Below are 24,959 nucleotides of genomic sequence, written 5' to 3'. Positions count from 1 at the left end.
CTTTTCATCTTACTCTCATCATATTTTTCCTTAAAACTTATACAACATAGTGACTATTTAGTAAGGTTCCATCTTCCTGAAAAATAATCTGTATAGATTGGGCTGTGGGCTTCGTCTTTCACATCTGCTCCCTACACCTGGGCAGAGTCCACTTGCTAGTTTTGGTACTCAAACATGTACCACCAAATGGGTTGCTACCTGAATTTCAGGAAGAAAAAAGTTAGACTTTAAGAGATAGGACTTGCATATTCAGTGAAATCTATTTTAATAGCAACAAAAGGTGTAAGGTCATAAGAAGTCTCTCTTTTTTTAATTTTTAATTTTGATTTTTATTTATAGTTTCTCCACCACAGTGGAGCACAGTGGAGGATGTGCTGTCAGATTGAGACTGAATGAGTAAACAGTTGTAAATTAACTTTTGGAGGAGCTCACTACCTATTCAAGTGGACCCTAGGGAACCATCATTTTGCTGGAGAGGGTTTTTTGCATTATGTGGGAGGTAGGATTTATGAACCTGAAAATGTCTTTCAACTCCTAAGAATAAAATCTTTCGAATCATGCACTTAAAACTTTCCCTGTTCTTTGCTACAGAACACTGTCCCCTTCCATCTCTCTGTCTCTCTTTCTGTCCCTCTCCTTCCCTTCCTCCTTTCCGCCCTTCTCTTATTCAGACTTCCATCCTATAACTAAATCTTAATCTGCAACATCTCTTCCCTTTACCCTTTGATTCACTGTTGCCTGCTTCACATGTACCCTCTTGATTTCCTTCCAGCTCTTCTTTCTTCTCTTTCTCAAACTCACACACCCCTTCTTTCCCTTTCTCACCTTCCTTCCTTCGTATACTATTCCTTCCTTCTTTGCTCCCCCTACTTCATTTTCCATCCGCTCATCCCCCGACGGTCTCCCCCTCCTTCCAGCTTTCTGTCTTACCCTAGTTTGGAAATGCAGCGGACCTCTGAGCCTGCCACCATTGGTTACGAGGTGCTGTCACTCTGAGGTAGGAAGAGCTCCTATTGGTCGGTTTGGAGGCGGGTATGGCTCTGACTATAAAAAGTGGGGCCAGCAGTGATTAACCGCACGGCTCTGACAGGACATGGTCGGAGGGGGGCTCCCGGCGCGGAGCTGAGCGATTGGAGCTGGGGTGCGGGCACTAGAACAACGGCTCTCTGCACCGACTCTCCCCGCCTCATCAGCGGGGACACTGCTTCAGAGCCCGGTAACTCGCTGCCGTCGCCCGTGCAACCCGAGGGCCCTTTGTCTCCCCTGCACGTGCCGCGCCCCGCGCGCCCCGTCTGGTCGCAGAGATGAGCGAGGTGAGCGGCGCTGCTCGACTCCCCGCTGCGGGCTAGGGCTGCGGCGCGGGGAGGCCGCGGCTCGCGTGTCCCAGGGCGGCTCGGGAGGGTGCTGTAGTCCACATCCGCGGAGAATCCTCCCGGGGCGCCCACCTGCTTCTCTGGAAAAGCTCCCGTATCCAGGCGCTGGGAGCGATTGGAAAAGGGGGGCTTTAAGTTTCCCGACTGTGGGTGGCGATTTTGGGGGACTGGAATCGAGTGTAGAATGGAGGGAGGCTGAGGTCTCTGGTTATAAATCTTACCCTCAGGATGCGGCTCTCTGCATCTGTTTTACTGCTCCGAGGTTACTCGGGCTTCCCTTCACTCCCCTGACTTCTGAGAAAACCGTTCACTTCTGTCCTCCTAGGGCTGTATTGCTTTTACACTCCTTAGGTAGCATTCAGCCGAGAACTCCAGCCTTCGGCCCCTGAGGTGGCCACTTTGCCCCTTTTAGGAAGGTGACATTCCACCCTCCATTCATTCAATCAAGAACCAACTGTTGGAAGGACCATTTCTGACATTCAGAAGCCTTGTAGTGGAGACCTGTCCGGCTCCTGGGGAGATGTCCCCTTCAAGAATAGACCTACCTCTGCAGTGCTTGTTACATCCTGAGGATCCGTGGTCATCTGAGCCAGACCCAGTCCATTAACTGTAATTTCTTCTATTCAGAGAACACTGTCCATCTGTGAGGGTCAAAACAGAAACTGGGAAAGACCTGTGCCATTGTTTGACTGCATTTGCAGGCATCCAGAGACAAGGATCTTCCTTTCTGAGTGAAGTCAGTATGGGCAGTGACATCACAGGCTTGGTCTTGGCAACCCCTTTCCTAGTACCCAGGATCCTGTGTTAAATCCAACTTCTCATCTATATGCCAGATCCCAGCTCTACTATTTACTATATGGCCTTAGGCAAGTTTACTAAACCTTTCTCGGCTTCAGTGTTTTATCTGCAAAATGGGGGTAATACTGGTTGTTCTAATGATTAAATGAGATATTATATGCCAAGTACTTAGTACCGGGCACAGAGTAGGCACTCAATCTATGTTAGCTATTCTCTCTCTCTCTTTTTAAAATTTTAACTTAAAAGCATTTATTTTAGAGTGTTTCAGAAAAACTAGCTTGAGAATTCTCAAGAATACAGATCAGTGAAGGGGCAGGATGCTGGAGCCGGGGTCTCGGTTTAGATCTTCATCTTTAGCAAGAGCTCTGCTGGCTACCAAAAGCTGTCACCCAGGGAGCCAATTAGTGCCAACCACTATATGTTGGTTGCCATGTCCACTAAATGCATCCTGGAAAATCCAGCTAGTCTGCGGGCTGCAGATGAGCTAAAGTGGTTTCCTGTCCCTCAGATAGTTGTGACTGTGATTACAGCAACCTTTCAGAAAGAAAAGGAAGAAAAAAAAAAGATTCAACCTTCTTTCCTTTTGCTTCTTTCAGCTCTAATATGAGAGGAGAGGTTTTTCCATTTCCTCTTTTCACTGAGGTCTAGAGTTCAATGCCCCCCTGCAGTGTTTCTAAATCTGAAAGTTGCAATTCAAGCCATCCCCTGGGGTTTTGTGATCTGAGGGCTATGCCAACACGAAGATGTATGGTTAGTCTGTGCTTTTAAGGGGAAGTGCACAGCCTTTTTGTAGAATATGCTACAGGGGCTGGGATTTAGAGTGGTATTTGGTGGAGTGACAAAACTGTCACAAAGCAGTGTCAAGGAAAACAATTTGGTGTTTGAGGGGAACGTCAAGTCTGGTCTTAGCGGCTGTACTTGGCTAGCCTCAATCAGGAACCCAAGTAGAATGGTGAGAGTAGGATCCTTGAATGGGAAGTAACCATCAGGTGTCTGCAGGGCTGCCCAGACTTCCAGGCTGTCAGAGTGATCTGGCTCTAACTAGCAATTTAGCCGTCAAAGTTGCCCCCTAATACGGAGCTGAGCCCGACTTCAGGGATGAGTATGAAATCCAGAAACAGCTACCTGGGCTTTCACAGAGACTAACTGTCTCTAAACCAGATTCCCAAAGGACCTTGAATTCCGTCGAGGCCAAGACCCAGCCTGTTTTCTTCCTCCTGTAAAAGTTATGATGAAAAGCGGAAGTGTTGCCCAGAGCTCTGAAGCTCCAGGGAGACTCCAAGCTCCTTTATTTCTCTCAGCCCAGCCCCAGGGGTCTCCTATTTCAGGCTGAGTTCTAGCCAGGAAAGCCCTGTGCACTCTGAATCTTATGTAAGCTTCACGTCCTCTACCTGCTTATTTTCTTGCTTCAGAGAAACTGCATGAAATAAGAGGATTTGGGATCTCTTTAAGAGATTCTCATTTCAAATGAAGAGTAAAAATTGGAAGGGGGAGGTGGTCTCCAGACCTAGAGGAAAAGTGTAGGGTCCTGGTGGCACTGCTGGGGAGGGTCTCTGGTTACACTTTGCCTTCCTGGCTCTTTGCTGTCACTCAGTACTGCAGCAGAGCATTTCCCTGTGAGTGTGTGTGCTCATGCGCAGAGGAGCCGCAGGCTCATCTCCAGCTTGTCTGCATTCACAGCTGCAGGCAGGGCTTGATTGCTGACAATCAGCCTGTCTCTTATAGTTTAATAACTTTTTGCCAGTTTCGGTGAAGAATGGGAATGGGAGATGCATCCAGTCCCTGAGGGCTCTTTCCTATAATCTCTTCTCATATGGTGTAGCTGGCTGCTTAAGGCACACTTGCAAGTTTTTCTGTGATCCTGTTGCACTTCTCAAGTGTAAAAAAGCCCAGCTGGAGGAATCCCTTGGTCCAGCAGTCATTCTGTAGAAACGAAGGTTATGGAGGTCTGATAACTAGTCCCATGGTGTCTGCCCCATAGTGTCTGTCCCCAGGCTGGCAGGGGATGGAGCAAGGGACAGATCAGTTAGAAACCTCACTAGAACCAGTACTCCCTCCTTTATTATTCTGCTTGCTGTCTTCCTCACTAATAGGAATGGAACATGGTAAAGAATCTGCCTGCAATGCAGGAGACCTGGGTTCAATCCCTGAGTTGGGAAGATCCCCTGGAGGGGGAAATGGCCACCCACTACAGTATTCTTGCCTGGAAAATCCCATGGAGAGAGGAACCTGGTGGGCTAAAGTCCGTGAGGTCACAAAGAGTCAGACATGACTGAGTGACTAACATAACATATATACTTTGGGGATCTCATTCTTCTTCCTGTGCATAACTGTCTGAGTCTACAAGCCTTCTCCACAATGTAAGTTTGGTCAGAGTGACATCATTCTGTTATATCTTCTGTGAACCAGTTGTTAGGGAACCTGGTAGGGACTTGGGGGAAATCCAAGTTTCTCTCTCTTTCTCATTGTATTTAATTATGATGATAATTATATTGGACATATAAAACAGAAAAGCTTGATATTAGAAACCTTTCTACCTCTAGAAATATCTGTCTTCGAAAGAAAGAGAAACCATAACTTGGTTCTAGAATTTGCTCCTCTTCTCAGTCATCCATCCAGGTTGTCGACTTCGGCTGCTTGAGCAGAAGACTCTCTGGATGGTCCAAGTGGATGACTTTGTCATCCTGTGACCCAGGAATATAGATGACTCTTTTTCCTAAGCTGCAGCTGTGATCAGTTACACTTTAGAATATCAAGTCTCTTTAGGGTCAGGTATCCATAAGTAATGTGGCTGAAGTCCAAATATGCAAACCTGCAGTCTTTCATATCTGTCCATGGAGGGTCTTAACCCTGAAAAAAGTGATGGGTATAGGCTTGCAGAGGCAGTGGAGGAAGAAGGATCAGGTTAATAACTGTCTTTTCAAGGTAGTGATTCTATAAATGCCTCCTCCTGTTTTCTTTCTGTTTTCCTGTAGTTCCAAACTATCTTTCATGAGTCTATGTTATCATGGGAAAAAATAAGCTTAGTTTTGCAAAAATCTTTCTAGAAGAAATACAGGTAATATTTTTCATCAAGAAAATCTCAAATAATGTATCAAAACATTTTAGTGATATAATTTCAGATTCATTAAGGAGCCCTAAAGGTCATCTGGCCCAGTCTTCTTTTTGTGCAGACAAGGAAACTGAGGCCCAAACCTCAGCATTAGAGTCAACCATGGGCTCAGATGACTGCCTTCTTATCCCCAAAGAGCTCTCCCTAAGACTTAGTGTGTGACCCCAGTGATAGAGTGACATGAAGTCTGCATGCAACTTTGAAGGACAATACTACAAATACTTTATATAGGAAATCTAAGCAGGATGATTTAGTAAATCCTGAGTAAGAGAATAGAGAGAGAGGAGAGACCAACATAGGAATGAAAACACTATTCTTCCTTGAGATGCCTCTTCACCTTAAAAATGGGTGCAATGCATGTGCTGAAGTGGAGTAGGTAAGTTAATAGGAATCAAGGGAAGGGGAAGCCCGGAGGCCCTCTTTTCATGCATTTTTAGCTCCTGGTGTCCATCATTTATTTCCTTAAGTGTAGAGCATCAAGGGCCAGAAGGAGAGGTTTTCTTTCAGAGAAGAAAGGAATGACCAATTCTGTTAACTCTAACGTATTTGACTTGGAGGACCCAGTGCTGAAAAGTGGGTATTTAAGTAAAATTGCTATACTTGATGATCAAACAGATGCTGAACAGTCCTCCTTTATTTGGCCACTCGACTTCCAAAGAGAGTATAGTGGCTTCCGGAGGAGAAATCTAGAAGAGGGGAAGAAGAATGTATTAGGCTGGCAAAGTAAGTGATCAATACTAAGTGCATAATTGTCTAAATCCATACTCCAAACCCGCTGCTCAAGATGGCTTGACTTACCCAGGATTATTTTACCTGCAGGAGTAAGCCAAGCCAGAAGCAGATCCAAAACCACTTTCTCTAAGAAATCTGCGTCTCTGCAGGTGCCTGGACCTTATCACATTCTCCTCCTTGAAGCCTGACGACTGCTCAATTCCAGGCTGACACCAGAAGGCAGGCCCACCTAGGTTTCCCAGCCCCCCATCCAGGGAAAAGAGGCGCCATTCACCGTTCCGGTGTCCTTGGTGGTGCCTCCCTCCCACGCAAAGCCCTCCAGCTGCATGTTTGCTTTGTAGGCTGTGGTGGGATTAATACGTTTATTTTGGGACATTAATGCCATGGGTAGGATGCACATTGAAGATTATAGTAATAAGTGATGCTTTGGCACTACTCTCTCTCCCCCACCCGCTTCCCTCAGTATGGGGTGAAGGCACAGTTCCAAGCTGTGTGCAAAGCACCACAAATAACACTCATTAAATTGTGGCAGTCCATGCTGGGGGGAAACAGGCCGGGGCCTTTGACTCACTGCGTACCATGAGCTGGCATAAACAAGGAATTGTGCCTGACTCCGGTGGGGGGTACTGCTATTCCAGGAAACAGAGGTGGGGTTGCTGAATGGGGAAGGACAGACCAGGGGGCTTGGGAGCTCGGACTGCTTAGATTCTATTCCTGTCTTAGGAGGCACCCGAGCTATAAGGTATTTGAGTTATATGCCTTATGTTAGGAAAAGAAGGTGCGTATGTAGAACTGGAAGTAAGGATTCGTAGTTCTTTTCCTGTTATAATCTTGAGGGTGACCTTGAGAAAGTCTTTGTGAAGCTGTTTGAGGACTGCAGCTGGTTGCTACACTGAAAGAATTGAAACAGTTCCAACGGCGCTCCAAAAACAGCAGTCTGGGGTCTTTCAGGGGCACCAGGGGATCTCAAAGGCCTTTCTAAGGATCTTTAGCAGTGAACTTCATTTCACATTGGGGGGAAACATGTCAGCAGGGATAGAAGGGTCTCTGCGGGGCTGAAGCCTCTCTGTCACCCCTTGAAAGCAGATGCACTAACCCTGTCTCTCTTCCCTTTCTGTGCCTCTAAAGCAAACAGGGAGCTTACACAGCCTAGGATTTATGTCAATACTCAGGCAAGAAAGAGGTGTCTGGGATTCATATCTGGGATTTTTAGGATTCAGTCCCTTTTTAGATTTCCCTGCCCTGGACTGTAGGACAGGATTCTAAGCCCTTGTGCCTATTCATCTGGATTATGTGATTCTAACAGTAATATAATGTGTGTATAACATGCTTTGATTTGCCCAGCATCCTAGTTATATCATGCAAAAGCAGGGTATGTGTTGCCCAGGTATGATGAGATGCTCCTTTGTTCCTGTCTGTCGCTGCTGCTAACAACCTGTGATACCTCTTGAAAGACGCCAGTAGGATGAGGAGTATGGGAAAATCTGGGTCGTTTACCTTTCCTATGGTTTAACTTGCTGCTTGGAGCAGAGGGGGTGACACTGTCTTGCTTCTTCCCTCTGACAGTGGTTCCTATGGCAACACCACTGAAGATGAAAGAGATTAAGAAAGGAAGAATTGCAGCCCAGGAAGGCGGTGGGGCAAGTGGGGCCTAGAGTTATAGGGTGCCTATTTCCCAACAGTGCTAGCAAAGAAACAGCACCTAAGTTGCTACCACTTTGACTGTTTTTAGGTGCTTTGCCAAGACAATACTAACCAAACTGTCCTCTGAGGCAAGGAGTATATTTCCACAAACATCTTTGTGATACGTAGATGGATGAAAGAACTTGATCAAAGAGACGTGGTTTATTTGCTCCTGAGCACTAATCACCCCCCTGTGGTCTATAACTCAAAAAAAAAAAAAAAAAAAAGGAAAGGAAAAAAAGCAAACAGTGTGTTTGTGTCTAAGGGTTCTTTGAAGTAAAACATGAACATTGTTGGAGGTACTCTACTGGAGCTCTCCTCTTGTACACCCCTGACCTGGGACTGGTTCCAGCAGGCTCCAGGACTCCAGACATGGGCAGGGGCTGTACAGAATACAATTTCTATCCAAGCAGTCTGTTGTTGGACCCTTTACCAAAGGTTTAGAGCCCTTGTCAGCCTTTTTGTGGTCAGGCATTGGGAAGATAGGGAGATTGTGATTTCCAGGGTTAGTTTAGAGTAAAAAGAGATCAGTTATGAAACTCCTTTTGTACTAGAATTAGCCTCCAGGGCCTTTAGAGCCATCCCAGGTATTCTCTTCTTTCTTCAGGCCCACTTAGTGAAGATCTACTCCGTGGAAAGCTCTGCTGTTTCATTCCAGGACTTGAACCATGCAGCACCCTAGTAACTTGACCTGTCCTTACATTCAACCCAGAGTTACCTTACTTCAGAATAATAACTATTTATGTTCATATGGACTAGACATTTTACATACATTTTTCTAGTTCTTTTTACCTTTTAGGATATATATTTCTCTTCTGCAGATGAGAGATCTGAGCACAGCAAGGCTAACTGCCTTCCCAATGTCACAAAGCTAAGAATGGCAGAGCTGGGACAGTCAATTCAGATCCAGGGTATGGACCCAGATCTGTCTAACTCTACCTGATATGACATACTGCTTCCACCAGGAATTTGAGGCTTAAGAAAAGTTTAATTCATGTAATCAAATATCTATTGAGTACCTACTATGTGCAAGGTATAGGTTGCAGTTACTGCTAGTGATACACAAATGAATGGACCGTGCTTTCAAGGAAGTGGGCTCTGGTGGGGTGGTGAAGGTGGGGAAAGGGAGGTAAGACAAGCACACAATAACCATAACAAAAGTAATATGAAATATACTTCTAGAGAAGTTCTTCCCCTTCAGCCTCAGCTCTCTTCCAGGTAAATCCGCTGAAGTGAGGAAAAACAATGACCTAGCTTCACTATTTCTGAACCACTACAAAATGAGGCCCTCAGCTATCTGGAAACAGATTTTAGAAAGCTAGGTGTGGTGGCAAATAGAGCAGAGTTGGAGCTCCCTTCATTCTTTCAACAAATGCTAGTTGGGGACTTACCTGGTGGTCCCGTGGTTAAGAATTTGCCTTGCAATGCAGGGATTGTGGGTTCGATCCCTGGTTAAGGAACTAAGATCCCACATGCCACAGAGCGACTAAGCCCGAGGCCACAGCTAGGGCCTGTGTGCCACAGTGAAAGGTCCCACGGGACACACTGAGGATTCTGCGTGCTGCCGCTAAGACCTGACTCAGCCAAATACATAAATATTTTATTTAAGTGTTAAACTGAAAAAAAGACAAATACTGAGTATATATCGTGTGTAAAGGCATTGTTCAAAACTCTGGGACTACAAGAGTGAATAAGATAGATACTGCCGCTACCCTCACAGAAGCTCACACTGAGATGAGGGAGACATTCAGTATCTAACCACTAAATTAATATGTAATTACGTTAATAAAAAGTACTATCAAGGAGAAATACTTTAGATGCTATGAAAACTTATAATGAGGGACCTAGCCTAGTCTGGGGCTTAGAAGAGCTTCCTGGAAGAAGCAATTCTTGAGGAGAGCTCTGAAGAATAGGAATTAACTAGGTAAAAGGGGAGCAGGGGTGAGAGAACCGTGCGTCAAGGTATCGAGGCGGGAAGGAACAGAGACGAGGCTACTAAGGCATCAGAGGCTGCATGATGTTGGGCCTTTTAGACAATGTTAAGAATTTTCATCTCTGTCTTAGCAGCATTGCTAACATCTGGGCTGTTAAGGTGGTCTGCATAAGAAACAGCTGTGTTAGGGTGGTACCGGTGGGAGAAGTGAGGGGATTAAGAGAGATTCGGTAAATAAAGTTAACAGGACTTACTATTGAATTTAGATATGCAATATAAAGGAAGGAAAGGTATCACAAACAATTTCTGGGTTTCTGGCTTGTACAATTGGATGAAATGGGAAATATTGCAGAGGGCTAGGTTGGGTAGGTACGAGTATGAATTTAGTCTGAAACTGAAGAGTTTGGAGTTTCCATAAAACACTCAAGTGGAGACGTTTTAAAGCTCGGAGGAGAGGTTTGGGGTAGAGATATGTGGTCTGCCCTCTGTATCCAGAGGCTCCACCAACAGCGGATCAGATTTCTGAATCTAAGAAGGCAGAACCTATGGAGAGCCAACTGTACTGTGCCACTTTATATAAGGGATTTGAGCATCTGTGGATTTTGATATCCTTGGGGATCCTAAAACCAATCCTTTTTGGATAACAAAGGGAGATTGTACATTTGAGTCCTCAGTGGCATTCTGCACTGTTGAATATGGTTTAATTATTATTAATAATTAATAATAATTATTAAGTTATTAAAAAATTCTAAATTTTATTCCTCAGTTGCACTAGCCACATTTCTAAATATTCAGTAGCCTCTTGTGTCTAGGCACTGCCATATATTAGATGGCACTCTATCATTTCAAAATACTTCTATTATTGCAAAAAGTTCTATTGCAGGGGTCTGCAAACTTTTCCTGTAACGGGCCAGGTAGCAAATATTTTGGGCTTTGTGGGCCGTGTGGTCTCTGTTGCAGTTACTCAACTCTGCTATTGTGCTGCCAAAGCAGCCACAAGCAATACGCAAACAAGGGCACGCCTGAGGTCCAGTAACACTTCATTTAGGAAACAGGCTGCAGACCAGATTTAGCAGTCAGCAGTAGTTTGCCGAACCTTGTTCTGTTGGATGGTTCTGGTATAAATGATAAACTGAAGTCATAGGAACATATACGATCATCTGGGAAAAGAGAACAGAAGAGAGACTAGAGCCAAACCTTGAGAGCCTCCAATACTTAAATGTTGGCAGAAGTGTCCAGAAAGAAAAAAAAAACAAACAGGAAAAACTGTTTGTTTTCCCAGGAGCCACGGAAAGAATGTGTGTCAAGAAAGGTGAAATGATTAACACTGCTGAATGCTTCAAGAGGTCAAGCCAAATGGAGCTGAAACTTTGCATTTGATTTACTATTACAGAGAACTTTGGTTTCCTAAAGAGCCGTTTCAGTGGAGAAGGAGTAGAAGCTAGGTTGAAGTGGGCTGGGGAGTGTGTGGGACATAAGGAAATGGAAACAGTGAATGTGTTAAGGAGCCCAGTTATGAAAAGAAGAGAGACGTGAGAGATCCTGGCCCTCAGCCCCACCCCAGTCACCTTTCTACTCCGTTTCTCTCAGTCTTTGCTAGCTTCTTGACCTCTCCTTAACCTTTTTATATCCCTTAATAAAAAAATAAAGTCTAATTTACTTGAAGTAAAATGTACCCTTATCAGAGTATAGTTCTGTGAATCTTAACAAATATATAGTCATATAAACACCACCATTCATCATAATGATGAATATATACAAATTTTCATGTTATATAAATTTTCGTGTACGATCAAGATATATGCAGTTCCATCATCCCCAAATTCCCCCAGCCCCCCTACAGTCACCCCTCAGCCCTTGGTAGTTGCTGGTCTGCCTGCTGTCCCTAGAGTTTTTCCTTTACGAGAAATATCACATAACTGGAATCCCACAATATGTGTGTATCCTTTTGGGTCTGGCTTCTTTCACTTAGCATAACGCCTTTGAAGTTCGTCCATATTGTGTGTGTCCATAGATCATTCCTTCTTTAATTGCTGAGTAGTATTACACTGTACGGATGTATTACAGTTTGTTTATCCATTCCTCAGTTAAGGGACATTTGATTGCTTATACTTTTTGATGATTACAGGTAAAGCCATTATAAACATTCACTTAACAAGTTTACATGTAGACATAAGTTTTAATTTCACTTGAGTAGATACCTGGGAGTAGGATTGTTGGGCTATATAATAAATGTACCCTTAAGAAACTACCAATACTCCCTAAGGTGGGTCAGAGGTTAAAGCGTCTGCCTGGAATGTGGGAGACCCGGGTTTGATCCCTGGGTCGGGGAGATCCCCTGGAGAAGGCAATGGCAACCCACTCCAGTACTCTTGCCTGGAGAATTCCATGGACTGAGGAGCCTGGTAGGCTACAGTCCATGGAGTCGCAAAGAGTCGGACACAACTGAGTGACGTCACTTTAAGAAACTGCCACAGGAACTTCCCTGGTGGTCCAGTGGTTAGGACGACTCCACACTTCCACTGCAGGGGGGCATGGGTTTGATCCCTGGTCAGGGAACTTAGCTCCCACATGCCATATGCTGTGGCCAAAAAATAAATGAAGAAAAAAAAAAAAAGAAACTACCACAGTAGCTATACCATCTTGCATTCCCAGCAATGTCTGAGAATTCCAGACACTCTGTATCTTTGCCAGCACATGGTGTTGTCATAAACAAAACAAACAAAAAACCCAAAACAATAACAAAAATTCTAATTAGGTATATGCTGCTGCTGCTAAGACTCTTTAGTCGTGTCGGACTCTGTGTGACCCCATAGACGGCAGCCCACCAGGCTCCCCCGTCCCTGGGATTCTCAAGGCAAGAACACTGGAGTGGGTTGCCATTTCCTTCTCCAATGCGTGAAAGTGAAAAGTGAAAGTGAAGTCACTCAGTTGTGTCTGACTCTTCGCGACCCCATGGACTGCAGCCTACCAGGTTCCTCCTTCCATGGGATTTTCCAGGCAACAGTACTGGAGTGGGGTGCCATTGCCTTCTCCAATTAACCCCATGGACTGCAGCCTACCAGGCTCCTCCATCCATGGGATTTTCCAGGCAAGAATACTGGAGTGGGTTGCCATTTCCTTCTCCAGGGAATTAGGTATATAATGAGACCTAATTGTGGTGTTAGTGTGAATTTCTCAAGTGACTAATGATGTTATACAAATTTTCATGTGCGTATTTGTCATCCATGCATCTCTTTGGTGAAGTGTCCAAACATCTTGTCCTTTTTACAAATTGTATTCATATTATGGATATTTGAAAGTTCTATATATATACTGGATACAAGTCCTTTATCAGATTTTTGATTTGCAAATACTTTTTCCAGTCTGAGGTTTGTCTCTTCATTCTCTTAGAAGTGTCTTTCAAAGAGCAGTTTTAAACATATATGTTTGTGTGTGTGTGTATTTTTTGGCCATGCCAAGCAGGCATGTTGAATCTTAATACATCAACCAGGGATCGAACTTGTGCCTGTTGTAGTGGAAACATTAAGTCTTCTTTTTTTTTTTTTCTTAACTTTTTATTTTATATGGGGTGTAGTTGATTAACAAACAATGTTGTGATAGTTTCAGAACAGTGAAGGGACTCAGCCATGCATATACATGTATCCGTTCTACCCCAAGCCTCACTCCCATCCAGGCTGCCATGTCTCATTGAGCAGAGTTCCATGTGCTATGCGAAGCATTGAGTCTTAACCAGTGGACTGCCAGGGAAGTCTCAGAGCAATTTTTAATTTTGACAAAGTCCAATTTATAATTTTTTTTTCTCTTATAGATTGTGCTTTTGGCGTATCTAAGAAATCTTTGCCCAACCCAAGGTTGCAAAGATTTTTTTCCTGTATTTTCTTCTAGAAGTTTTACAGGTTTAGGTTTTATATTCAAGTTAATTATTGTATAAGGTGCAAAGTATAGATTGAGGTTTTTTGTACATGGCTAGCGAAGGCAATGGCACCCCACTCCAGTACTCTCCCCTAGAAAAATCCCATGGATGGAGGAGCCTGGTAGGCTGCAGTCCATGGGGTCGCAAAGAGTCGGACACGACTGAGCAACTTCACTTATTTTCACTTCATTGTATCGGAGAAGGAAATGGCAACCCACTCCAGTGTTCTTGCCTGGAGAATCCCAGGGACAGGGGAGCCTGGTGGGCTGCCGTCTATGGGGTCGCACAGAGTCAGATATGACTGAAGCGACTTAGCAGCAGCAGCAGCAGCCAATCATTCTAGCACTATTATGAATGGATCACCCTAAGCTTTCAATATTGAGGTTCCTCCAGGGTTGGTTCTAGATCTGATTCTTTTCACTCTAGTGGTGGCTGGAGAAGGAATTCAAATTGATGAAGGCCTTTTTTTTTTTTTGTCTTAGAGAAAGGACGAGGTTTTATTTATAAGTGAAGAACATTGATTGTAAAGCTTCTTGAGAAGGCGAAAAGGGGAATGGGCTCTAAAACTCAAATGGAAGGACAAGACATCATCTGAATGCTGATAAATGCCCTGGAAGGAGGTGTGGGGTGGGGAAAAGGAGGACGTTGCTATGTCATACCTCTCTCTGCAGTCTCAATGCCTGAAGACAAAAGACTCCTAAGCCAGCAGGCCTCTCCTTCTCCTCCTTCCCCACAGGAAGGGGGAGTCCACAACTTTGAACAGCGGAGGAAACAAAAGTTACTCATGGGGAATTGGCAGCTACTGCCAAGATGATGGAATGGAACATTGGAACACGTCAGGCCCAGAGGTGAGGAAAAAGGGAATACAGGAAGAAAGGCAGGGAAAGAAACGAAGGCCCTCTAGGGAAAAACAAGAGTTGATGGGCCTCATAGTTGCTAATTAGTGTTTGGTGTGTTTTGAGAAGTTAAGAAACATTTAGTCCTCTTTGCGCAGTGAGGTGCAACTGAACCAAGCTTCAGCTCGCTAGAAGCTTGGAGTAACAGGCTTCAGTGGATGCAAGGGAGTCATTTGGAATGGAAACCAGTAGGTTGATCCTGCACATGGAATTCTCAGAATCTGAAAGGCTAGCATCTCCCTGGGAGTGAAGAACACACAAACAGGCTACGGCTAACCCCCAGGGGCTAGCCTGGTGTGTGTCAGGAGGCCCACTGAGCAAACATTAAAATGAAAGCCAAGAACTTCCCTGGCGGTCCTGTAGCTAAGACTCTAAACTCCCAAAGCAGGGGACCCAGGTTCTATCCCTGGTCAGGGAACTAGATCCCACATGCCACAACTAAAGACCCTGCATGCTGCAACTAAGGCCCAGCCAAATACATAAATATTTTTTAAATTGTATATATATTTTTTTAGAAGATGGAAACCAGAGTCAGTGTGGTCAGCTCAACTCTCAGAGTAGGAATCTGAATCAGTAGGCATGGTCTGGGGTCAGATTCTTACATTACAAATGAGCTCCCCCCACACTGGGAGGATGGGGCCCTGTAGAGTGGTGGTCTGGGGTCAGATTCTTAAATTACGAATGAGCTCTCCCCGTCCTGGGAGGATGGGGCCCTGTAGAATGGTGGTCTTCAGCCTTTCTGGCACTAAGGACTGGTTTCATGGAAGACCATTTGTCCACAGACCAGGGGTTGAGGGGAGTGGGGGTGGTGGTGGGGATGATTCAAGTGTATCACATTTATCGTGCACTTTATTTCTATTATTATTACATCAGTTCCACCTCAGATCATCAGGCATTGGCTCTGGAAGTTGGGGACCCCTGCTCTAGAGTGTATACCAAGAAACTGTTGGGGACTATGGATTGAGAGAGTAGTCTTGAATACAGCTGTCTAACTGTGGAAATGGAAGGAAGAAAGTCCCTAGGACTTTCCTTCTTACCCAGGGATTGCTCTGCTGTGTGGGAGAACTTGTCTAATTAAGTCAGTTTCACGTTGGACATGCTTCTCATGTGGTATGTGTGTTCCACATGCATACACATGCTTATGTCTTTGGCTGGAGACTGAGATATAGCATAGCATATTGTTCAAGACGGTGGACTCTGGAGTTGGACTGTCTTGGTTCAAATCCTGTCTTTGCTACTTCTTAGCTATATGACCTTCAATCAGTTCAGTTCAGTTCATTTCAGTCGCTCAGTCGTGTCCGACTCTTTGCGACTCCATGAATCGCAGCACTCCAGGACTCCCTGTCCATCACCAACTCCCGGAGTTCACTCAGATTCATGTCCATCGAGTCGGTGATGCCATCCAACCATCTCATCCTCTGTCGTCCCCTTCTCCTCCTGCCCCCAATCCCTCCCAGCATCAGGGTCTTTTCCAATGAGTCAACTCTACGCATGAGGTGGCCAAAGTATTGGAGTTTCAGTTTTAGCATCAGTCCTTCCAATGAACACCCAGGACTGGTCTCCTTTAGGATGGACTGGTTGGATCTCCTTGCAGTCCAAGGGACTCTCAAAAGTCTTCTCTAACACCACAGTTCAAAAGCATCAATTCTTCGGCACTCAGCTTTCTTCACAGTCCAACTCTCACATCCATACATGGCCACTGGAAAACCCATAGCCTTGACTAGACGGACCTTTGTTGGCAAAGTAATATCTCTGCTTTTGAATATGCTATCTAGGTTGGTCATAACTTTCCTTCCAAGGAGCAAGCGTCTTTTAATTCCATGGCTGCAATCACCATCAGCAGTGATTTTGGAGCCCCCAAAAATAAAGTCTGACACTGTTTCCACTGTTTCCCCATCTATTTCCCATGAAGTGATGGGAGCTGATGCCATGATCTTTGTTTTCTGAATGTTGAGCTTTAAGCCAACTTTTTCACTCTCCTCTTTCACTTTCATCAAGAGGCTTTCTAGTTCCTCTTCACTTTCTGCCATAAGGGTGGTGGCATCTGCATATCTGAGGTTATTGATATTTCTCCCGGCTATCTTGATTGCAGCTTGTGCGTCTTCCAGCACAGCATTTCTCATGATGTACTCTGCATATAAGTTAAATGAGCAGGGTGACAATATACAGCCTTGATGTACTCCTTTTCCTATTTGGAACCAGTCTGTTGTTCCATGTCCAGTTCTAACTGTTGCTTCCTGATCTGCATATAAATTTCTCAAGAGGCAGATCAGGTGGTCTGGTATTCCCATCTCTTTCAGAATTTTCCACAGTTTATTGTGATCCACACAGTCAAAGGCTTTGGCATAGTCAATAAAGCAGAAATAGATGTTTTTCTGGAACTCTCTTGCTTTTTCCATGATCCAGCGGATGTTGGCAATTTGATCTCTGGTTCCTCTGTATTTTCTAAAACCAGCTTGAACATCTGGGTAAGTTAATTAACCTCTTCTGGACCTTAGTTTTCTTATCTGTAAAGTGAGACTAGTAACATTACCTATCTTATAGGGTAAGAATTCAATGTGTTATATTGTAAGAATTCAACGTGTTAAAGTACTTAGAAAAGTGACTGGTACAAAGTATTTTATATATATATATATATGATTTTTAATAAGATGAGCTAGTGAAGTGAAGGTTGCTCAGTTGTGTTTGACTCTTTGCAACCCCATGGACTGTAGCCCACCAGGGTCCTCTGTCCATGGGCTTTCCCAGGTAAGAATACTGGAGTGGGTTGCCACTCCCTTCTCCAGGGTATTTTACCAACTGTGGGATCAAACTTGGGTCTCCTGCATTGCAGGCAGGTCCTTTACCATCTGAACCACCAGGGAAGCCTTAAGATGAGGTTGGGTGAGAAGATGAGGTAGCGTGGCATTCTAAAGTCTTTTGATTCCCTCCAGCTCTTTGCCGCATCTAGTGCGAGAATGAAGACCATTCTCAGCAACCAGACTGTCGACATCCCAGAAAATGTCGACATTAACTTGAAGGGACGGACAGTTATTGTGAAGGGCCCCAGAGGCACCCTGCAGAGGGACTTCAATCACATCAATGTAGAACTCAGTCTCCTTGGAAAGAAAAAGAAGAGGCTCCGTGTTGACAAATGGTGGGGAAACAGAAAGGAACTGGCCACTGTTCGCACAATCTGTAGTCACGTACAGAACATGATCAAGGGTGTTACACTGGGTTTCCGTTACAAGATGAGGTCGGTGTATGCCCATTTCCCCATCAACGTTGTTATTCAGGAGAATGGTTCTCTTGTGGAAATCCGAAATTTTTTGGGTGAAAAATATATACGCAGGGTTCGAATGAGGCCAGGGGTTGCCTGTTCAGTATCTCAAGCCCAGAAAGATGAGTTGATTCTTGAAGGAAATGACATTGAACTTGTGTCAAATTCAGCTGCTTTGATTCAGCAAGCCACCACAGTTAAAAACAAGGATATCAGAAAATTTTTGGATGGTATCTATGTTTCTGAAAAAGGAACAGTTCAGCAGGCTGATGAATAAGATCTCAGTGATCCTGCTGCAGAAACAACAAGATAGCAGATGGTTCTATGGACTCAGTTATGATGTTTTAAAGAGACAATAAAAACTTGATTTGAGATTTTTTCCTACTGATTATCATTTCAAACTATTTGGCCAGTAAGCAGTTAAGTAAATTCTAGTGTGTTAAAAACAATAACAGAAGGAATAGGAGTGGTTGATTAATTTTGTTGTTGTTAGAAAGACGTTGTTGTTAGCAAGACTTAATGGCAGAGGGGGCTTCAAGGAATACCAAGGACATTTCAGGCAAGAGGAATATGGTTATCGTGGCAAGAACTTTTGGAGATCTAATTTTGCAGTGGCACAGATTTGAATATTTGTGAGGCAAATGCCTGAATCACAGTAACTGAAAAAGCAGCTGAGAAGTGATACTGTCTTAGTAAGAATTAAAAGATGGAGTTAATTTGTATTTATGATAAACGTGGTTGCTGTAGTCTAAGGTTCTCTCAGTTATACTCAAATTTCAGCCACATCTATATCCTAGTCTTTGATGGCTTTAAAAAAACTTAAACGTTCCATGTGTCATACTTCAGATATACTACTATACAGAACAGTAGGGTTGCCCCTAAACCTGCAGTCCTCCGCTATCTCATTTGTTAGAAACTCTTAACCGTGTAATTTCTCCGGCAAAACATTTAACTTTGTCTTACATACTGTGTCTAGTCCATCAATAAAATCTGTGCGCTTACTAAGATCTTGGTTTAAATAAATGAAATTAATTAAAAAAAAAAATAAAGTCTTTTGATTCCCTCCAGTTCCCCGAGATGGGTTCTACAAGGACATGGAAGGATTTGCTGAGCAATTTAACTGTCATTATTTCTGAGATCAGAGGAACTCAGTATTGAAAGAAGTAGAAGAGCATCTGAGAGTAATCCATACCTGGCCAGAATGAGAGGCTGAGAGAGAACAGCTGAGAAACAAACGCTTACCTGTCACAGCTCTTGTGGGTTAGACTCGATCCTCTGCAGGTGTAAGGTTTTGTAAGAGACGCTCATAGAGCATGTGATTCACATAGAGTGGACCGCCCTGCCTCCTTGGTTTGCCTAAAATATGGTTAATCTGATGGCTTTCAGATAGATGCACTAGAGGATCTTTATTCACCTAAAATTGCTGAGTTTCTAGGAGATACACACGTGGGTTAGGGCAGGGACCAGAGACCAGTAGAGGGCTGAGTTTGATGTAGAGGGTGGGAGCTAACAACTTGTGATTTAACTGCCCCCAATCTCCACACCGCACCAAATCACTAACCACTAAATCCAGAAACCCAGAGTGTTTGGAGCAGCTATTTTGAGAACTGGCTGCAGAGGGTGCAGGGAGGAGGGGCAAGTTGAAGCTCTAACATATTACGTTTTAGTAGAAGGTATGAGAGAGATTTGAAGGACGATTGTGAGTAATAGGGGTTTTCTTCTCCTTTGTAGAACCCTTCTCTGCTGTCCCCAGTGACCTGTCATAAATTTAAGTCAAATAGAGCTGAGAAGCCCTGGGTGACCAAACAGCTGCTGTGCCATGGCTCCATTCCAGGGTCAGTAATCTCAGGAGAGACTCAGGAAGGCAACAGCTGCCCAGGCAGAGGGAAACGGGTGGCCTGTGTGGTTCAGTCCCGATACATACTCCTGCTTAGTGGATTCTCAAGGTTAGCTGATATGGAAGGGAATGTAGAGGAAGAGACAGCTACTTGAAGGGAGATATTTAGAATTGGAGTCCAGATTTTCCTCCAAAGGAGAAGGGATGAGAGAAAAGAATTGGTAGATTAAGGGAATGGGCTTAGAGAGAGAGAGGGAGGGAGGGATAATAGTTAAAGCAAGGATCAGATTCGGAGATTTGCTGGTAATAGAGAAAGTAGGATTTGAAGTCAGAGATCATGGGACTATAGAACTTGCCTCTAGACCTGTGACCCTCTTGTCTGGACTATTGAATGTTATCCTATTGCTAAACACCCCATCCGTGTCATGCTTTTGCAGCGCAGAGAGACCCCTTGTGATGACACTGTGGCATCACGGAAGGTGTCACCTAGCTAACTACTGGATCAGTATATTGATCGTCTGAAGAAAATTTTACTGTAGGAAGACAGGAAAACCATGGGAAAAGAAAGAGTATTGAGTGGCCAGTCTCCCAAGAGTCTCAGGAATAACCCTTCCTCTTGTGAAACCTTTTTTTTTCTTTTGTCTAAGGGGGACAAGGAGGAATTCTATAGGGTTTGGGGAACAATTTTGTGCATGTTCTTCCAGATTTTTAAATAAAAATGTACATATACATAGATAAGCAATTTATATCTTTTATAAAAATTGGACCATATCAACTTATAATCTCCTTTTAAAAACATTAGAGCAAAAATTAACACATTGTAAATCAACTATACTTACATAAAATTTAAAAAAATAATTAAAAAATTAGATACTTATTTTATAACTGTCTGCTATCTCCAGTACTTTACAAGATGTTGCTGCTGCTGCTGCTAAGTCGCTTCAGTCGTGTCCAACCATGTGCAACCCCATAGACGGCAGCCCACCAGGCTCCCCGGTCCCTGGGATTCTCCAGGCAAGAACACTGGAGCGGGTTGCCATTTCCTTCTCCAATGCATGAAAGTGAAAAGTGAAAGTGAAGTCGCTCAGTCATGTCCGACTCCTAGCGACCCCATGGACTGCAGCCTACCAGGCCCCTCTGTCTATGGGATTTTCCAGGGAAGAGTACTGGAGTGGGGTGCCATCACCTTCTCCATTACAAGATGTTAGGAAAGCACAAATAAATCACAAGACTTGAAACAGCAGTGTAGATGTGACCAGTATATCCTTTGAAAATCACATCCTAACCCTGGTGGTCCAGTGGTTAAGAAGGTGCCTTGCAATGCAGGGGACATGGGTTCATTCAGTCCTTGGTCTGGAAGCTAAGATCCCACATGCCTGGGAGCAGCTAAATCAGCACGCCACAACTACTGAAGCCCTCTCGCTGCGGAGTCCCTGAGTAGGAACTACTAGAGCCTGTGTGCCTCAACAAAAGATCACATGTGCTGCAATGAAGACCTGACGGAGCCAAATAAGTAAATAAATAAAATTACATATGGTCAATAAAGCAATCTTAGTTTGGCCTCACATTTTAATATCCAAAAGGATGGGATTATCCATCTACCTAACAATTCTTAAATTTGTAAATTTGCAAGGCAGATTCTTTACCACCAAGGAAATCCCAAACTGTTAATTTCTTAATTCCTCTAACTTTTTATTAGAAAAATTTATCAGAGTTGAAAGAATTGTTCAATGCACATCCGTATCCGTTCCACCTAGCCTCAGTAATTGTTAATATATTGGCATATTTGTGTCAGCGTGTGACAGTATTCGATCTCGGGGACGTAGTACAGTGGTTAAGAGTGTGGAGTCAGTCTGCCTGGGTCCCAGAGCCAGTTTCACTGTTTTCTAGAAGTGTGGCTTGAACTTGGGCAAAATTTTTAGTGTCTCTAAACCTGTTTCCTCACCTGTAAAACAGGATGACATCTCAGAGATTTCAGAGGATGATATGGGATAGGGCTTGGCACATAATAAATGCTTGAGAAGTGTTATTTGGGAACCTGTCTTATTTGCTCACTCAGCCTGGAAGATAGGGACACCATCTTGACTGCTTTTGCTTTAAATCTATGCCCATTAACTTCAAGTGAGCCCTTAGGGCTGCCTGGTCGTCCTGCCACATCTCACCAGTTGTTCACTCAATCTTAACTTTGATGACTATTTCACTCAGTCACCTCTCTCCTCAAATCTTAAATACTTTCTGCCCCTTCTTCACTCTCAGCTGACAAGTGTGCCTGTGTCACTGAGAAAATAGAAACAATCAGAAGAGAACTTTCATACATTCCCGTTACTCTTGCCACCTTTCTTCCATCTTTACCCCTATTCTGTGTCTTCATTCCTATATTGTGGATAAACTGTCCATAGCTCTGTTTAAGGCCAACCTATTTACTTGTGCACTAGATCCATTTCCTTTTGCCTACTCAAGATCACTCTAGTACTTACGACTTCTATCTCTGCACCATCAGGTTTTCCTTCTCTACTAAATCATTCCCATAACCCCACATCCTATCTCAGCTACTGTCCAATTTCTCTGGGTCTCTTTAAAGCAGAACTCTTTGAAAGAGCTATCTTTATTCACACATCCATCAACAAATCCAACTTATTCTACCATGAAAATTGTCTCAAGTCTTATCACCTCTCTCACTACCACCCTGGTCCAAATGCCCACGATCTGACTTGTAAGATCCTTGTAATTGTTTCCCCTTTTTCTTTCTTGCCTCTCTCTAATCTGTTCTCCACCCCACAGTCAGTGATCCTTTAAAACCACGTCAGACCATGTTTCCTTCAGCATCAAACCTTGTGATGTCTTTTCGTCAACTCAGAAAAAATCCAGGACTTCCCTGGTGGTCCAGTGTTTGGGAATCTGCTTGCCAATGCAGGAGACATGGGTTCAATCTCTGGTCTGGGAAGATTCCACATGCTGCGGGGCAACTAAGCCCGCATGCCATAGCTGCTGAGACTGCACACTCTAAAGACTGTGCTCTGCGACAAGAGAAGCCCCTGCTATGAGAAGCCCATGCAATGCAGCTAGAGAGTAGGCCTTGCTTGCCACAACTAGGGAAAGCCCATATATTGCATGAAGATCTAGGGCAGCCAAAAATAAATGAGTAAGAAAAAGGAAAAAAATCTAATCTTTTCCCTGGTCCAAAGACATTCATACTCTAGCACCTACCCAACTTCATTTTCTATACTCTCCCTTTCTCACTCAACTCCAGACGTGCTGATTTTCTTACTCTTCCCTGAACACACTAGGCACAAAATCTGCCTCAGTGACTTTCCACTTGATGCTTCATCTGCCCCCAAGGCTCTTTTAGATATTCACCTGACTGGCTCTTATATGTCATTCAAACCTCTATGTCACTCATCAGAGAGGCCTTCCTAGACTACTCTCTTTTATTTTCCTTCTTGGTGCTTGTCACTAACTGGCATAATTGTTTAATGAGTTCAGGGACTTATTAATAATTTTGCTCATATCTGTATCCCTAATGTCTAGAACAGTAATTGGCATATCCTGGGCAGTGATATATTTGTTGAATGAATGAATATTGTACTTCTTCTATACCCTTTTCATGTATAGAACAGTGCTAAACTCAAATATAAGTCTGTGATAAGTATTGATAAAAATACACTGGAAACAGCATAATCTACAGAATTGATGCTTTGAAACTGTGGTGGTGGAGAAGATTCTTGAGAATCTCTTGGACAGAAAGAAGATCAAACCAGTCAATCTTAATGGAAATCAACCCTGATTATTCATTGGAAGGACTGATGCTGAAGCTGAAGCTCTGATACTTTGGCTACCTGATGCGAAGAACCTACTCATTGGAAAAGACCCTGATGCTGGGAAAGATTGAGGGCAGGAGGAGGAGGCGACAGAGGATGAGATGGTTGGATGGCATCACTGATTCAATGGACATGAGTGTGAGCAAGCTCTGGGAGATGGTGAAGGACCAGGAAACCTGGCGTGCTGCAGTCCATGGGGTCGCAAGGAGTCAGACACAGCTTAGTAACTGAACAACAGCATAACATAAACTGGATTCTATCAGCTTCCTAAAGTAGAACCCTTATATCTGGCAGTCATTTAACAAAGATTTGCATCTATAAAATGAGGGATAATATTTTATACTCAATTGAGCTCTCCCAAGGACGAGATGAGAAAACATTTTTGAAAGCAACCAATTTCTGTATTTTGAAAATATCAAGTACTCAAAATTGTGAAATAAACAAACTCTATGGGGACCCAGAAGCCTACAGGAGTGACTGTTTCAAGATGAATTGTACCTTGAGACTGAGGAATGACCAGATGAAGCAGTTCTATCGCTAAGATTCTGAGGAAGGGGAGTTACTATTATGTTACATCTAACTCTCCATCTGAGCAGAGAGGCTGGAAAGAAGCACACATACGAATTGACAAATCTCACTTCGTATTCATGAACTTGGCCTTGTGAGGGGCCTTAATGCTTCCCAGAAATCTTATTACTGTTTCCTAATCCACTCACTTTCCTCCTCTCCTAGATGAGTATTTCATCCCTTCTCCTCTGCCCTCCTCCTTCAGTACCTCTTCTTGTCTCTTGAAGGATCACCTTGTTACCTATTTTACTTCAGATACAGAAACAATTAGAAGAGACCTTGCAAATGTTCCCCCTCGTTGTATCTGGGCTCTTGTGGCTCTGCTTCCCCTCCAGTTACTCTGGATGATCTGTTCTTAACTCCTATTCAAGGCCACCCCCTACTCATGTGCTGAATCTTTCCCCCTTTCTCCTGCTCTTTCTCTCCTCCTTCTTTAATGGATTAGTTCCACAAAGCAAATATTCTGTAACTTCTGCTGTCTTAAAATCTTCTTATGACCCCATGTTCCCCTCAAGCCACAGCCCCCATTCTTATTTCTTTGGAACTCCTTCTATATCTGCAGCTTTAATGCCTGTCCTCCTTTTCTCTTAGGAACACACTACAATCAGATTTTTCCTCCCTTCCTCGACTGTAACTTCTCTTGTCACTGTCACCGGTGATCTCCCCGTAGCAAAACCCGGTGGTCAATTCTTGATCCTTATTTTACTAGGCCTACGTGCAGAATTTGACACAATCACTCTCGTCTCCGTGAGATAGTTTCTCTGTGTGGCTTCTCAAGTACTGTAATCTCCTGGCTTTTCTCCTGGCTTCTTCTTAATTTTTTTATCGACATTTTGTCATTTCTATTCCCTCTAATCACTGGAATGCCCTAGGATTTGACCCTGTTCTCTTCTTTATTCAAACTCACTTCCTTGGTGATCTCACTCAGTCTCATGGCTTAAATACCAACCGCATGTTAATAATTGCCCAATTTATATCTCTGGGCCAAGGCCTTCTCTTTAACTTATTATTCAAATGAGTTGTTCAACAGTGTAT

General features: G+C 43.8%; 3 protein-coding genes across 3 annotated transcripts in view; 2 read left to right on the top strand and 1 right to left on the bottom strand.

Moving 5' to 3' along the window:
- PFDN2 (prefoldin subunit 2) overlaps positions 1–24,959 on the bottom strand; it is a 185,846-nt gene that overhangs the window by 130,446 nt on the left and 30,441 nt on the right. The window lies entirely within an intron of this gene.
- Positions 1,072–24,959, top strand: part of PCP4L1 (Purkinje cell protein 4 like 1) — a 28,179-nt gene continuing 4,291 nt past the window's right edge. The window contains exon 1 of the mRNA XM_055587359.1: positions 1,072–1,313. Within this exon, the coding sequence (XP_055443334.1) occupies positions 1,305–1,313 (9 nt within the window). The 5' untranslated portion in view covers positions 1,072–1,304. The remainder of the gene's footprint in view (positions 1,314–24,959) is intronic.
- LOC129656619 (60S ribosomal protein L9-like) lies at positions 17,400–18,070 on the top strand. Its single transcript, XM_055587341.1, has one exon. It carries the CDS (start codon positions 17,401–17,403, stop codon positions 17,977–17,979), a length of 579 nt encoding a protein of 192 aa, XP_055443316.1. The 5' UTR covers position 17,400; the 3' UTR covers positions 17,980–18,070.

This window comes from Bubalus kerabau, chromosome 6 (genome assembly GCF_029407905.1).
Source record: "Bubalus kerabau isolate K-KA32 ecotype Philippines breed swamp buffalo chromosome 6, PCC_UOA_SB_1v2, whole genome shotgun sequence".
In the NCBI taxonomy this organism is placed as follows: Eukaryota; Metazoa; Chordata; class Mammalia; order Artiodactyla; family Bovidae; genus Bubalus; species Bubalus kerabau.
Note: the sequence above shows the minus strand (reverse complement) of the source record. Positions and strands in the feature narration are given on the sequence as shown.